At 40.6% G+C, this 14,652-nt stretch overlaps 1 protein-coding gene across 1 annotated transcript; it reads right to left on the minus strand.

The window, feature by feature from the left end:
* Positions 1-1,168: 1,168 nt before the first annotated feature.
* On the minus strand, positions 1,169-14,208 carry manbal (mannosidase beta like). The gene is made up of 3 exons (XM_061728421.1): positions 14,051-14,208; positions 13,084-13,253; positions 1,169-1,991 (listed from the first exon to the last, which is right to left on the minus strand). The coding sequence occupies exons 2-3, from the start codon at positions 13,231-13,233 to the stop codon at positions 1,881-1,883; spliced, it is 261 nt and encodes an 86-aa protein (XP_061584405.1). The 5' UTR covers positions 13,234-13,253; positions 14,051-14,208; the 3' UTR covers positions 1,169-1,880.
* Between the last annotated feature and the right edge of the window lie 444 nt (positions 14,209-14,652).

Raw genomic sequence — 14,652 nt, forward strand, 5'->3', positions numbered from 1 at the left:
GGTATGTATCACAAGTTTTATGGGTGTTGAATGTCGAATATCCAATATCCAATATCAAACCAATTCAACCGCGGTATACATCGTCAGATCTGTCTTGATTATTTCATAACGTTTACTAGTCAATTAACATCAAACCAGAACTAATTTGAGAAAAAAGTCACTAAAACCAAACAATAAACTACATAACAGCTATAAGGGTTTTTGGAATTGTGACCATATTTTTTTCCACTTTGGACAAACTTTCCCATCCAAATCGAGTTGAATCATCTATTGTTCAAACCTCTGATTTCTGGAAAGTCAAAGAAAACTAAAATTTCTATTCAACAAAATTCCAGAATTCTTTAACCAAAATTCAAGAGTTTTGAACATAACTTGGGTTAACAATGTTACTGTAAGTTACAATTTAATTGAAGTTAAACAATCATCTTTCTGTAAGTAGTCACCTGAGGAAGTTTTCTAACAGGATTAAAGTGTTTTCAAAATATTCTGATGACACAGTTAACTGTTCACACTTTAAATTATCACTTCCTGGAACAATTTCTTGAAGACATACAAGTAAAATGCTTAAGTGCAAACAAATATGCAAAGCTGACAAAACACAAAACTGCTTTCATAAAGTCTTTAGTTGTCATGGAGACTATCAGATCACCTAAACGTAATGGAAGAGCTTGTCATGGTGATGAAGACAAATTGTAGTTGTTAAGAATGATTGCTGTTTCAGCATTATATGACCTTTTCTGTGTCTAATGTTTATATGTGCAGACAGAAAGAAGCAAGCAGCAAGATGAAAAGGAGGAATTGTAGTTACTTAAAAACAGATGGCTTAACATGTTACTATGACTGAACATCTTTACATCAAACTATTGGCTATACGTTTCCAATAATTTGTTCAAGCAAAAAAGACATTCTATGTTTCTGCTTCACTTTAAGAAATACTTGCTTACTTTTTTGAGGAGTTATCTGATTCCCCGTCTCAGCTTCCTGCCATCAGTAAAAACGAGCCAACATATCTTAAGACTTCTGTCCTGGTGGTCCCTTGTAACAACTACGTATCCTTTCATGTCAGTGTCACACATCAACAACGATGAAATTATCTCAGAGATAAAGTTAACATCATGGCAAAAGCGATGAACAGACTCAATGAAGGAGAGAAAATGAGAGAGTGACCGAGCAGGAGACCAAACAATGAAGTTTTATATCATTTGATAGAACAATGTAATTTTCCTTTGAGGGTCAAAGGCAGGTTAAGAGATTCTCCGTAATGTGTTGCACACATCACTCATCTCACCATCTGCTAAAAAAAAAAAAAAAAGTTTCTTCATAGACAGCCCTGGCTCGATGAACTACAAAAAGGAGTAGAGGTATCCTGGCCCCAAAACCACAACACAGCACATTAAGTAGGGTGGCCCGGTGAGAAGCTTGGATCTTCATGATGTGGCATGTTCTCCTGAAGCCCTGGAGGAGGAGCCAGCGCTCCTGCTTTCCTGTTTAGTTTCAAAGGTGATCTCATCCATAAATGTCGTACCCCACCTGAAATGACTGATGTCCTGATGTATCATATTGACTCATTTAACTGCACTGAAACCTTGGAAATGACTAATGATAGATAAAGTGCATGACTAAGTAATTTTATTATACCCCCATAATCTGAATGTCATTGATTCAGTGATAATCATTTATTTAGGAAACCGTGTGCAAAACAAACATATTTAGTCACATGACGGTAAGCTAACACCAAGACTGTAACCAGGACAACATCTGTAGGTCATTTTGAAGGGTTTAAAATGTAGTGTTGTAATATGACTACTATATATTATAATATTCACTGATAATGAAAAAGGAGAGCCACTTTTACAGTCGGGTAAAACACACACATCAGTTTATCTCTTCTTCTTGCTCTCTTTCTTTGTTTTCTGTCGAATCTGAGCTGCTGGTCCTTTAGGTTTTTTCATGTGTTCAGCAGTTTTACCGTCGCTGAACTCCAACTCCTCCTGTGGAATAAAAACAAGAAACATCAGCACCCAACAGGAGAGGCTCTGACTTATGCTATGAAAAAACATGAATGAAACCATGAATAAATGTAGCACTATCAGCCAACAATGCTTTTAAATGACATAAACACACAGAACTTTCAATTAAAAAGGTTTTGTTTGTACAATTTGTAAAGGGACTAAGATTGTTTTTGCACTTAAAATACATTTTGGTAAAACAACTGTTCAGTTTATAGCTTTCCTGATGGCTCACTCGCTGTGTTGAAGTATCTCAGGCACAAGGACAGAGGAATAAAATAGCCAGATTGATGAAAAGAACATGCTTCTTCCCATCAACAGTGTTTATGTATGTGCAGTCTATCCTAAAAGTTATTTTCTTATTTTGCCTGTTAGGAGGTAAGACCCACAGCAGTATGTTAAAGAAACTGAAACATATTGTGCAGATCATGTGACTAAGAACACCAGCAAATAGAATAATTAAGACGGATTGAATCTATAAATAATCATGGTTGTATTATGAAAGCAGTCCTTCATGGTTCTGACTTCATAGACTTTCATAAATAAAATATTCAGCAGTCCACTGTACGTTTTCTAGAAACTACATCTCTTTAACTCAATATGTCCCCAGATTCATCTTTTTATATCAAGTGTAGTCACGATGCAGATTACTATTGGAAATAATAGCTGAACATGGAAATCAGTTATTTTTTGTGGTTAAATATGTTTTATTATGTGAAATTTAAGATGTGTCTTATAAAACAACACTAAATTGAACTTTTGTAAAGATTAGCAGGCATATAAGGGAACTTGGTTTTATGGTATTATTATAGAATTAGGGATCAGTATTTTTTCTTGAGCCATACAAGGATGGCTTCTCCTGGAAGTGTCAACAAAATGTCTAAGCTTTACCCAGAGGTCTATGATCCAAGACGGAATAATGCGTTTCTTAAAGAATAATTGAAAAGTAGTTTAAAGGGAATCCATGCAAGTAGAAAAATCAAAGTAAAGTAGAGTTCAGCCTTGGACACAAGGGAAACCGATGTACAGCGGGAGCTCAGAAGAGTCACTGTAGTTGTAGTAGTAGTAGTAGTAGTAGTAGTAGTAGTAGTAGTAGTAGTAGTAAGAACAAATACAAAGGGCAGATGTATATCCATTTTAGGAGTAAAACTGTGGAACTCATTAGACAATGACCTTAAATTAGCAAAGTCAATAAAAGCATATGAGCTATTATTCAAAGCAAAGGTAATGGACACATATATAATAATAATAATTATAGCGACTATCCTGTCAAACAATTAGCCACTCGGCTGGGTGCGGGACGGGACTTCCTTTTTGACGCGCTCAGCTGATGGATGAGTGAATGAATGAAAAGTACACAGCAACGTCCACTGTCGGGTGAGGTTCCCATTTATTATCCTTACTGTATATTTCCAAGCATGTTTATAGTATGGCAGAACTGTTTATGGAGTGATCTGAATTAATTGTGATGGTGATGGCTGGTAGTAAAGCTGTCTTTAAAGAGCGGTAAAAAACCGTGCGGTCTCCCCGTCACCCATGCATTAATTGGCCGCCCAGAACACCTGCACCTAAATACCAATTGCACCGGTAGTGACGTGGACCCAAACCACCATCTAACCTAAGTGACAACCTAAGTGACAACTTGTAAATAAACAAAAAGACTGAAATAAGCAGACAAATAATGGCTCCTACACACCGGCCCCTAATTGTGACTGGGTGAACAATTAAATTCAAGAAAAAAAAGGGAGCCATAAATTGTCCAATCTTCCTCTCTCTTCTTTCTTCCTTCTTCTGAGTCTGGCGTTACAGACATTAGACTCAACGTTGGGTCATGACCATGCAAAAACTTTATACTGCCTCCTGTAGCAGAAAAAGCTTGGATATGGGCCGCTCCAAATGCCCTGTCTTTGTCTTCAGCTGTACGGAACGTACAAGTCCTCCCTTGTCCGGATATGTCTTTGTTACTCTTCCCATAATCCATGATCCACGAGGTGCAGTATGATCCATGACAATGACAACGTCACCTATCACAAAACTTCTTCGAGGCTTTGTCCACCTTTGCCGTTCTTGCAGTAGCGGCAAGTACTCTCTTGTCCACCTCTTCCAGAACAGGTCCGACAGGTACTGAACCTGCCTCCACCGTCTCTTGATGTAAACATCATCCTCTTGAAAGAGTCCAGGTGCAAGAATAGGCTTTCCTTTGAGCAGGAGGATGTGATTTGGCGTGAGTGCTTCCAAGTCATTGGCCTCATCAGATACTTTAGTAATGGGGCGGTCATTCAGAATGGCCTCTACCTCACACAGGATGGTATGGAGGCTTTCATCGTCCAAAGATTGTTGGTGTAGAACAGAACACAAGATGTTTCGGACCATTCTGATGAGCCGCTCCCACACACCACCATGGTGAGAAGCAGCGGGGGTGTTAAAGCTCCAATCAATACCTTTTTGCAAAAGAGTACTGTGAATCTTGCTGTGATCTAAGGCAGCCAAGGCCTCTCGCAACTCTCGCTCAGCTCCAACAAAGTTTGTGCCGTTATCCGACCTCAAACTAGTGACTTGACCTCTGCGGCACGTGAACCTCCTTATGGAATTAATGCAGGAATCTGTATTCAGAGAATAGGCAATTTCCAAATGTACAGCCCTGCTAGCCATACAGGTAAAGATGACGCCATACCGTTTGACCACAGCACGTCCTCTCTTGACATCTATGGGGCCGAAATAATCCACTCCTACATGTGTGAAAGGAGGCAAATCTGGCCTGATTCTTTCCTTTGGCATGTCGGCCATTTTCTGTTCACTGGGATGTCCTCGATGCCGTCGACAGATCACACAGTCCGATATTATCCTTCGACAGGCAGAGTTAGCATTTGTGATCCAGTATCTACGCCGCAAAGTTGAGAGCATATGGTTTCTTCCGGCATGTCCAAGCTGCTGATGTATGGATCGTAGAATTAGATTGGATACATGTTGACTCTTAGACAGTATTACAGGGTGTTTGAGTTCCTCAGGTAAAGCTGCCCGACTGAGTCTTCCACCCACTCTCAACAACCCATCCTTCCACACAGGATCCAACCTGTAAATGTCACTCGTTCTCTTCACACCAGATGCTCCACCCTTCAATGCAGAGATTTCATCCTTGAAGGCTGCGTGCTGACTGAAGTGGATAATGGCAGATTCTGCTCTGGTGAGGTCACTTACAGACAGAAACTGATTGCCAACTGTATCTCTGACCTTTTTCATCTCCTCTTCCACCCTTTCAGGTTGCACAAGTGAGCCTGTAGCAGTAAAAGAAGCAACCACTTCCTTCCTCTTTCTCCTTAGCTCCAGGAGTATCGTTTTGAGCCGAAGGAACCAAGCAACAGTGGTCTTGAGCTTTGTCCACTCTGAAAAGAAACTCATGAGCTTAGCAGTTGCATCCTCAGAGTGTGTATTGATGACATTCACAATAACATTCCTTTTGACCTCTGGATCTTGTGAGGAAATGGGCTGTGGATCAAAGGGTCTTGGCCAATCAACTTCTGGGTGTCGCAGAAAATCAGGGCCCTCAATCCACCTTGTGCATGCTAGAAAGCTATTTGCAGTCAGACCTCTGGAGGCTTCGTCAGCAGGATTATCCCTAGAGCTGATATGCCGCCACTGAACAACCTTTGTAGCTTCTCTTATAGAAGCCACTCTGTTTGCTACAAAGGTATGAAATCGTTTGGTTTCATTACTTATGTATTTCAGCACCGTCTGACTGTCAGTCCAGAAACATGAGTCCTCCAACTGTAGTGATAGCTCTTTCCTCAGCATCCTGTCTACTTTGACAGCCAGCACAGCAGCGGTAAGTTCAAGGCGAGGAATTGTCGTCTGTTTTAATGGTGCAACTCTAGCCTTGCCCAACATAAATGCAAGATGCACTTTTTCCTGGCTCTCCAGCCTAAGGTAGGACACTGTGCCATAACCATGGTCACTGGCATCTGCAAAATGATGCAACTGTGCATGTAGGGGTCCTCTAAAATCGCTCGGCTTGATGCAACGATCCATCTTAAACTCTGCCACCCTTCCCAGGTCCAGCAGCCATCCTGTCCATCGTTGCGAGAATATCTGGGGTATAGGGTCATCCCAGGACATGTTTTTTCTGCACATTTCTTGCAACAATAGCTTTGGTAACAAGGTAAAAGGTGATAGAAATCCTAATGGGTCGTAGATGGAACTAATGATTGAAAGGATTCCACGTCTGGTGTGTGGCCGTATTTCAACTGCAGGTTTGAATGTGAAACTGTCACTTTCCGCACACCAACTCAATCCGAGTGCCATCTCCACAGGCAGAGTGTCGTGCTCCAGATGTAGCTGCCTGGTTGGTTTTGAGCGCTTTGACTCAGAAATGGATGACAATACAGCCCGACTGTTGCTTGTCCACTTTAACAGCTGAAATCCCCCTTTTGAGCACATGCTAGTGAGATCCTCAACGAGCTGCATTGCTTCTTCCTCTGTGGGCAAAGACTTCAGACAATCATCCACGTAGAAATTATTGCAGATGGTATCTGTCACCTTCTCTGGGAAGTCAGCCTTATTGTCCTCTGCAGTCCTCTTCAAAGCATAGTTGGCGCAACTCGGGGAGGAAACTGCCCCAAAGATGTGCACTCTCATTCTATGTTCTACTGGACGCATTGAGGTGTCTCCGTTTGGCCACCACAGAAAACGAAGAAAATCCACATGCTTTTCTGACACTCTTACTTGATGGAACATAGCTTGGATATCCGTCATCAGAGCAACATGTTCTTCTCTGAATCTTGTTAAGACACCAAAGAGAGAGTTAGTGAGGTCGGGACCTTGCAACAGCTGACAGTTTAATGAAGTTCCTTTGAATCTTGCCCCACAGTCAAAAACAACCCTCAGAGTTTTCTTTTTTGGGTGGTACACCCCGTGATGAGGGAGATACCACACACTGCCATCTTTACCATCCAACTGGTCCTGAGGCACCACTTCCGCATATTCATTCTCAATCATGCCAGTAAGAAATGCTGTGTACTCCTCCTGGTAGGTCTTATTCCGTTCAAACTTCCTCTTGAGACTTTGAATGCGCTGTTCAACTATGCACCTGTTGTTGGGCATGGTGATGTCATCCACCTTAAAGGGTAAGTCCATACAGTAATGACCATCCTGCATGCAAGTGGACTTTTCTAAGGTCTCCATAAACCTCAGATCTTCCCTTGACATCTCATGCTTCTCCAACATCTTCTCATTGAAGTCCTGGTTGTATTGAGAGATCAACAGCTCCTCGAGCCTGGCGACGGATATCCTGTTGGCACAAATGGTTGAGCAGCTTCTCTGACAACAACCATTATTGCTCCTTGCAGGACCGTTGATGACCCACCCCAATAGGGTCCTCACGGCATATGGTCCATCACCTTCGCTGTTGATGATCTCCCAGGGCTCCATAAGCTTTGGCGCATTAGTCCCAATTAAGACTTCCACCTCAGCATCCAAGTCTGGGATCCTGATATCTCGCAGATATTTCCATTTTTTAATGTCTTGCTGAGTGGGAATGTTGCACCTTGACACAGGGATTGTTTCCTGCGTGTAGGTCTCTGGGAGCTCCACAAATTGATTTCCATCCAACTTGGATACTTCCAGTCCTGAGATCACTTGACTTTCCACAACCTTTTCTTGGCCCATAGTGCGCAGTAGGATGTTGGTTGTTTTGCCTTGTAGGTTCAGCTTCTTCACGAAAGTTTTAGTACAAAAGGTAGATGTACTTCCAGGATCCAAGAAGGCATATGTCCGCAGCACCTTATCTCCCTTTTTAGATTTTATCTGTACTGGCACGATGGAAAGAGTACAGTTGTCATCTCCGGCCCCAGTACAACCACATGCCTTTAGGGAGACAAGGGCACTGCTGACAGGTGTTTCTGATTCCTTGTTCTTGTCTTTGCTGTGGATGTGCAATATAGTAGGGTGTTTTAGACTGCACTCACTGCAGGTCAGACGGCTCCTGCACTCCTTACTCATGTGGCCAGCCTTCAAGCATCCAAAGCACATTCCTTTTCCTCTCAGGAACTCAATCTTCTCCCTTTGAGAAAGCTTGTTCAGCCTTGAACAATTGAGCAATGGGTGTGACTCCTGACAGTAGAGACAAGATTCTGAGGATGACTCCTTTGATGCTATTGACTGTCTGGGAATCTTGTGCACTGGGGGTTTGGTTACAGCATGGTCGGTTGCTGAAATGGTGGTTGCAAAACTGCTTCCTTTGATGTTGCTCCTGGGTAGCAGTTTGCTTGCATTTACAGACTTCGAGGTGTTTGGTCGAACATCTGAAATATCACCAAACAGTGGATGAGACAAGACTTTGACTTGCTTCTCCAGAAAGCACACCATGTCAAGGAATGTAGCTCTGTAGCCTCGTCGCTCCTGTATGTCACAAGCTGTGGACCTCCACTTTTCCCGCAGCTTGTATGGCCACTTCATTAAGACATGCCTCAAGTGAGATGGAACGTTCAACTCCTCCATATATTGTAACTCTGTCATAGCGTTGCAGCAACCTCTTAGGAACAGCGCAAACTCCTGCAGTGCCTGAATGTCCTCTGTTTTAATTACAGGCCATCCAAATGCTTTGTTCATGTATGCCGTCGCTATTCTGTGCTCATTGCCGAAATGTTCCTTTAAAAGACATTTTGCTGTTTGATACCCTTGTTGCGGTGTCATGTGAAGGCAGCTTCGCACCAGCTCCCGGGGCTGCCCCCTGGTGTACTGTTCCAGGAAATACAAACAGTCTTGGTAACTGCTAGTTCTCTCTTCAATGCAATGCTCAAACGTTCTCATAAAGGAGACAAACTGCAATGGGTCACCATCAAATATGATAATGTCTCTTTGTGGTAAAGTAGCTGACAGTTGTTGTTGTACGAGCATGTTGGTGATTTCATTCTGCCTCTGCATAATTCCACAAATAGCATCCTGGTCCACTGTATTCCGCACTGATGATCTGCTCTGTTCAGACTGATGATGTAGGGCATGAGACATTCCTGTGTTTGGTTGCAACTGTGGCCTTAGAGTGATATCCCTTTTTAGTGATTTCTCCTCTTCCTCCTTTAGGCGTGTTTTAATGTAAACTTTAGGTCGCACGTCACCTATTGGAGTAATGGGTGGCAGAGTCGGGCTTAGATGCAAAGCTGTGGTGTTTCTTTTCGGCACAAACTCACTGGCCTTTGGGTTGAATTCATGGCTTGGTACGTTAAGTGCTCTGCTCACGTAAGAATTCATGCCATCCGAACATCTGCCAACATCACTGCCTTCCAGCACAGAAAGTCTTGCAGCAGCAATGGCTATTTGTGCATCAAGCTCCAGTTGCTCCTTCCTTTTCTTTAATTTGATTGTTTCTTGTCTGAGTTTTTCCTCTTGTTCCTCCAAATCATGTTTCCTTTGCAGAGCAGCAGCTTTCTCTTCTAAAGCCGCTTTCTCTGCCTTTGCCCTTAAACGTGCAGATGAAACACTGGAAGCATATGATCTGAGAGAGTGGTCTTTTCTGCTCGACCTTTTACTTGACACATTAGACACACTGTCACCCGGATTGATGTCATCACAGCATTTAAATTTTGCATTTTTATCACCACCAGCATTTTCATTTTCACCACAATTAGCAGCAGCAGCATTTTCATCATCAGTTGCATTTTCATCACAATCAACTCCATTTTCCTTCAACCATGTTGATATTTCTTCCACAAAAACCTCATTGCAGGACCTCTTTGTGTGAAACCATGTTTCCTGTTTTCTCTGCTCCTCCTCTGGGAGAGAAAACTCAGTAAGCAATGTGTTGTGGAGATCAGAAGCCTTTTGACACAGTGTTTCAAAACTTTTTAGATTTTGTTTAATAACAGAAACATTTTCACTGGAAGTCAAGAGAGCAGTGATTTGTGCTTTTAATTTGCTTGCTTCTTTAAACTTCACATTCCTTTCTTTTTGAAGCCTTTCAATCTCCATCATGAGCCCTTTGACAGTATGCTTTCTTATTCTTTTTTCCACATCACATTCAATTTCCTTAGTCTCACTTTCATCAATATTAATGCGCAAATCACTCATTTCAACAGATGTGTATTTTGAGAAGTTTCACGGATCAATATTGCGCCCTTTGCCAGCTGCGCAGAGCGTTTGCACCTCCAGTCTGTCCAGACAACACACTCCCGTTCAACAATGCGTCAATCCTCCACCACTTTGCATTGAAAGTCATCAGATCTGGCCGTTAATGCAGGACCTCATGTTCATAGCAGCCCACTGCCGCGTACAGCGCTTCGCCGTTTCCAGTCCATGAATCAATTACACGTATACTTGCTTACATGCAAACTGGGGACCTCCAGGCGCGTTATGACAGGAAACTTTTCCTACCTTCCGCCAGATGAGGTTGATGAACATTTACCGGCCAGGGATAACAGATGAGGTTAGCAGCTCTGCAATCCGCATTTCCAAATGCTCCAATAATCCAAGTGAGATCAGGGTTTTTTACTTGTATAGCGACTATCCTGTCAAACAATTAGCCACTCGGCTGGGTGCGGGACGGGACTTCCTTTTTGACGCGCTCAGCTGATGGATGAGTGAATGAATGAAAAGTACACAGCAACGTCCACTGTCGGGTGAGGTTCCCATTTATTATCCTTACTGTATATTTCCAAGCATGTTTATAGTATGGCAGAACTGTTTATGGAGTGATCTGAATTAATTGTGATGGTGATGGCTGGTAGTAAAGCTGTCTTTAAAGAGCGGTAAAAAACCGTGCGGTCTCCCCGTCACCCATGCATTAATTGGCCGCCCAGAACACCTGCACCTAAATACCAATTGCACCGGTAGTGACGTGGACCCAAACCACCATCTAACCTAAGTGACAACCTAAGTGACAACTTGTAAATAAACAAAAAGACTGAAATAAGCAGACAAATAATGGCTCCTACAATAATAATAATAATAATTCATTTTATTTAGCGGCGCCTTTCAAGTCACCCAAGGTCACCTTACAGAATAAAACAAAAACAAAAATACAATAGAAATACAAATACAGGAAATACAATAGAAATACAATAGAAATTATAATACATACACATATACAATGGACAACCGATATATAGAACCAGAATTAGCAAACAAAGAAGAATGTACACGTGTGTGTATGTATGTGCCGGTATGAACATATGCATGTATAATAGTATGTAGGATTTGATGTATAGACACAATACACATGCATGAGATGAAATGACAACCTAAATTGGTTTTGTCGGTTTCTTTAGCATCTTTTCACTTTCTGTTTTCAAAGCTATTATTATTATTATTATTATTATCATTATTATTACTACTACCAGTATTACTATTATTACAGTTATTACAGCTATTATTATGATGATGATGATGATGATGATGATGATGATGACTATTATTATTTTGTGTTTTATGGAAAGCACTTTGTGCTGCATTTTTTGCATGGAAGGTGCTTTACAAATAAAGTTTGATTTGATTTGTGTAACCTCATGATACTTCATTTGTTCTTTTTGCATATTTCATTATGTTAAAAGGTGGGCAAGATAAGCTTTATGCTTCAAGCCCATACCTTTTCGGCCAAAATAATCACAATGTTGACCAGGGAAAAAAACCTGTGGATGTTTGTTATCTTGCTTGTTGAATTTTATGCTTGTGATTGACTGAAATAAAGATGAACTAACTAACTAACTAACTAACTAACTAACTAACTAACTAACTAACTAACTAACTAACTAACTAACTGTGCACTGAGGACCAAAAGGAGCCAGCTGAGGAGGTGAAGGCGTCTACCTGGGATCCATCCTTCATCTCAGCTTCTCATTACTTCATGTTCATCCAGCGTTTTTCCTCTCATATAATAATGGAATCCATGTAATCCCGCTGCCGCCAGAGTCCTTATAAACACCAGGAAACTGGACCACATTACAGCGGTCATGAAACAGCTACACTGGCTTCCAGTGAGTCAAAGGATAGAGTTTAAAATCTTCCTGCTGGTCTACAAAGCACTGAATGGTCTTGGACCAGAATACATGGTTGATCTGTTAGTTCCTATGAAGCTCCCAGACCCCTGAGGTTCATCTGGATCTGGTTTGTTGTGGTTCCCAAGAACCAGAACCAAGCAAGGTGAGGCAGTTCAGTTATTCTGCTCCTCACCGGTGGAACAAACTTCCTGTAGACCTGAGGTCTGCTCCAACTGTCAGCTCCTTTAAATCAGGCCTAAAAACATTACTGTTTACTCAAGCGTACTCTTAAATTAAAACGTACCTGCTGTACTCTACTGTCCTTACTTTTAACAGCTTGTGCTTTTTAGTACATTTAGTACATTTTAGTACATTTTACTTCTTTTCTTATCATCTTATTCTTAATTTTTTCAATCTTATTTGTTATTTACTGTCTAATTATGTCTTGCCGCTTTTAATGTCAATGTAAAGCACTTTGAATTACCTTGTGTTGAATTGTGCTATATACATAAATTTGCCTTTCTTTGCCTTGCCTAATCTTCTCAACAGGGCAAGGAACATTTTAAAGGACAACACCCACCCCGGTTTCCACTTTTTCGACCTGTTGCCCTCTGGGAGGCGCTTCAGGTCCTTACGAACCCAAACAAAAAGACTCAGGGACAGCTTCTTCCCCAAAGCTGTGAACTTTGTCAACCAATAAACTACCTCATACTGTGCAATATTTTCTATTTTCCATCCATAATGTTCCAATATTCTACTATCTATGTGCAACACTCTTCCATCCTTTCAAGTGCAATATTCCTCCACCCATTCATGTACATTTTTATCCTCCCATTCACTCTTTTTTATAGTGTGTGTGTATATATATATTTATGTTTCCTGTTTTTCGTTTTGTTGTTTACAGTACTTGTTTACATAGTCTTTGCATGTGTGCACTTTGACGGAGCTGCTGCCTAATTTTCCATTGTACCAGTATAATGACAATATTTCTATTTTATTCTATTCTATTCTATTCTTTTCATGCAAGCAATATGAAAACATCAAGTAAAAGGTTTTGTGTGCATGCTGCTGTTTGTATCTCAGACAGAGCCTCCCCAGGTGGGTCCCCCTACCTGTTCGTGGCTCTTGGACGTGGGGAAGATGACAGCAAGAATGCAGATGAGCTGGAAGATGGCGCCCAGAAACAGCCCATAGCGCAGTAAACTCTCCAGCAAGGTGGGCTCCGGGACCTCCGGGGGGGACAAGTCCAGCTCTGCAGACATGATGATCTTCACTGGCGTTTCTCTGCAAACAACATAAACCTGATTCAAAAGAAATATCGATTCAAACTGTACTTTTTGTTCTGCAAATTCTGATACGATGACTCACTTATTCTGGCTGTGCCCCATTTTTCAAACATTTTGGAGTGATACGTGTAATTTTGTGTCTGAAAAAATTGATATTGATTTTAATTTATTTTGGAAGGATGTGTTGTTTGGTGTTTTTGACGATGTAACAATTAGAACAAAGCCAAAAGAAACATTTATTATTAATTTGTTGATTATCCTCGCAAAAATCCACATCCACAAATCCAAATTCTTAGGCAAAAACCCCTCTTTTTTACTTTCCATTGTGAATTAAAACAGTATCTGGACTCTATTAAGTTTTCTACTAATTCAAAAGAAATCAAAACCATAAATGTATGTAAATGTTTTGGCTTTCTGTTATAATTTCATCCCCCCTGGCTGGTTTTAATGTATTGTGCTTTTTGTTGTGTTTTTTATTTGAGTTATACTCTTTATATGTTATAATTCAACGTGAAATTGCATAATGTGAAGTTTTGTTATCATTGTACTGTTTGCAAATGTTAAATAATAAAAAAAAAAACATAAACCTGATCATCAACACTGTGTGACGCTGAAATAATGGCTGTTTAGGAGAAAACAAATGGTATACTACTCCCTCACATAAACATGCAAAGAAAAAATGTGCTGCTTTATAATTGCAGAAATACTCTAATTATCCGAGAGTTATTAACAAAGCGTCTGCAGAAAAGTTACAGTAGATCAAAAGTATTGGATGCATGGAGGAAACGCTCACCAGCAGACGCAGAAGCTCTTCATCCGTCTCTGTGATGATACGAATGTCTCGATCAGTTTTACAAAAAGGGGTAAAACAGTGTATACAATGAAACAAGGCTAAGATAATCCACAAAAGGCTAAATAAAAGGTAAAAAGCTACCGGAAATGACGTCATAAACCAGTGCTCTTCTTCCTGCAGAACATTGGTATGAATATGTCGCCCCCTACCGTTCATGGGGGATCTTGCACCCAATTATTTTATTGTATTTTATTTTAGTGACAAGACAACGTTTTTATTACGAATTCATCTTTTTTTTTACCCTGCAGGAAATACATTCACTGAGTCAATGACTGATGCACCAAACCACCACAGCAAGAAAAGGTTTATTTTCTCGTGAGAACATGAGCAAGACTCCTAAATTCAATGAGAAAAAAAGACTTAAAGACTTTAAAAGACTTAAATGTTTTTACATTTTTTTTCTGTACTTCTATTCGATTTAATTTATTGAGGAAAATGCAAATACATTTTAATTTGCATTTATTTAACAGTCATTCTGTCTCATGTTCATATTTCACATGGAAAAAAAATCAGACATAATTCTTTATTATTATTTCTATTAA

Source organism: Cololabis saira, chromosome 8 (assembly GCF_033807715.1).
Source record: "Cololabis saira isolate AMF1-May2022 chromosome 8, fColSai1.1, whole genome shotgun sequence".
In the NCBI taxonomy this organism is placed as follows: domain Eukaryota; kingdom Metazoa; phylum Chordata; class Actinopteri; order Beloniformes; family Belonidae; genus Cololabis; species Cololabis saira.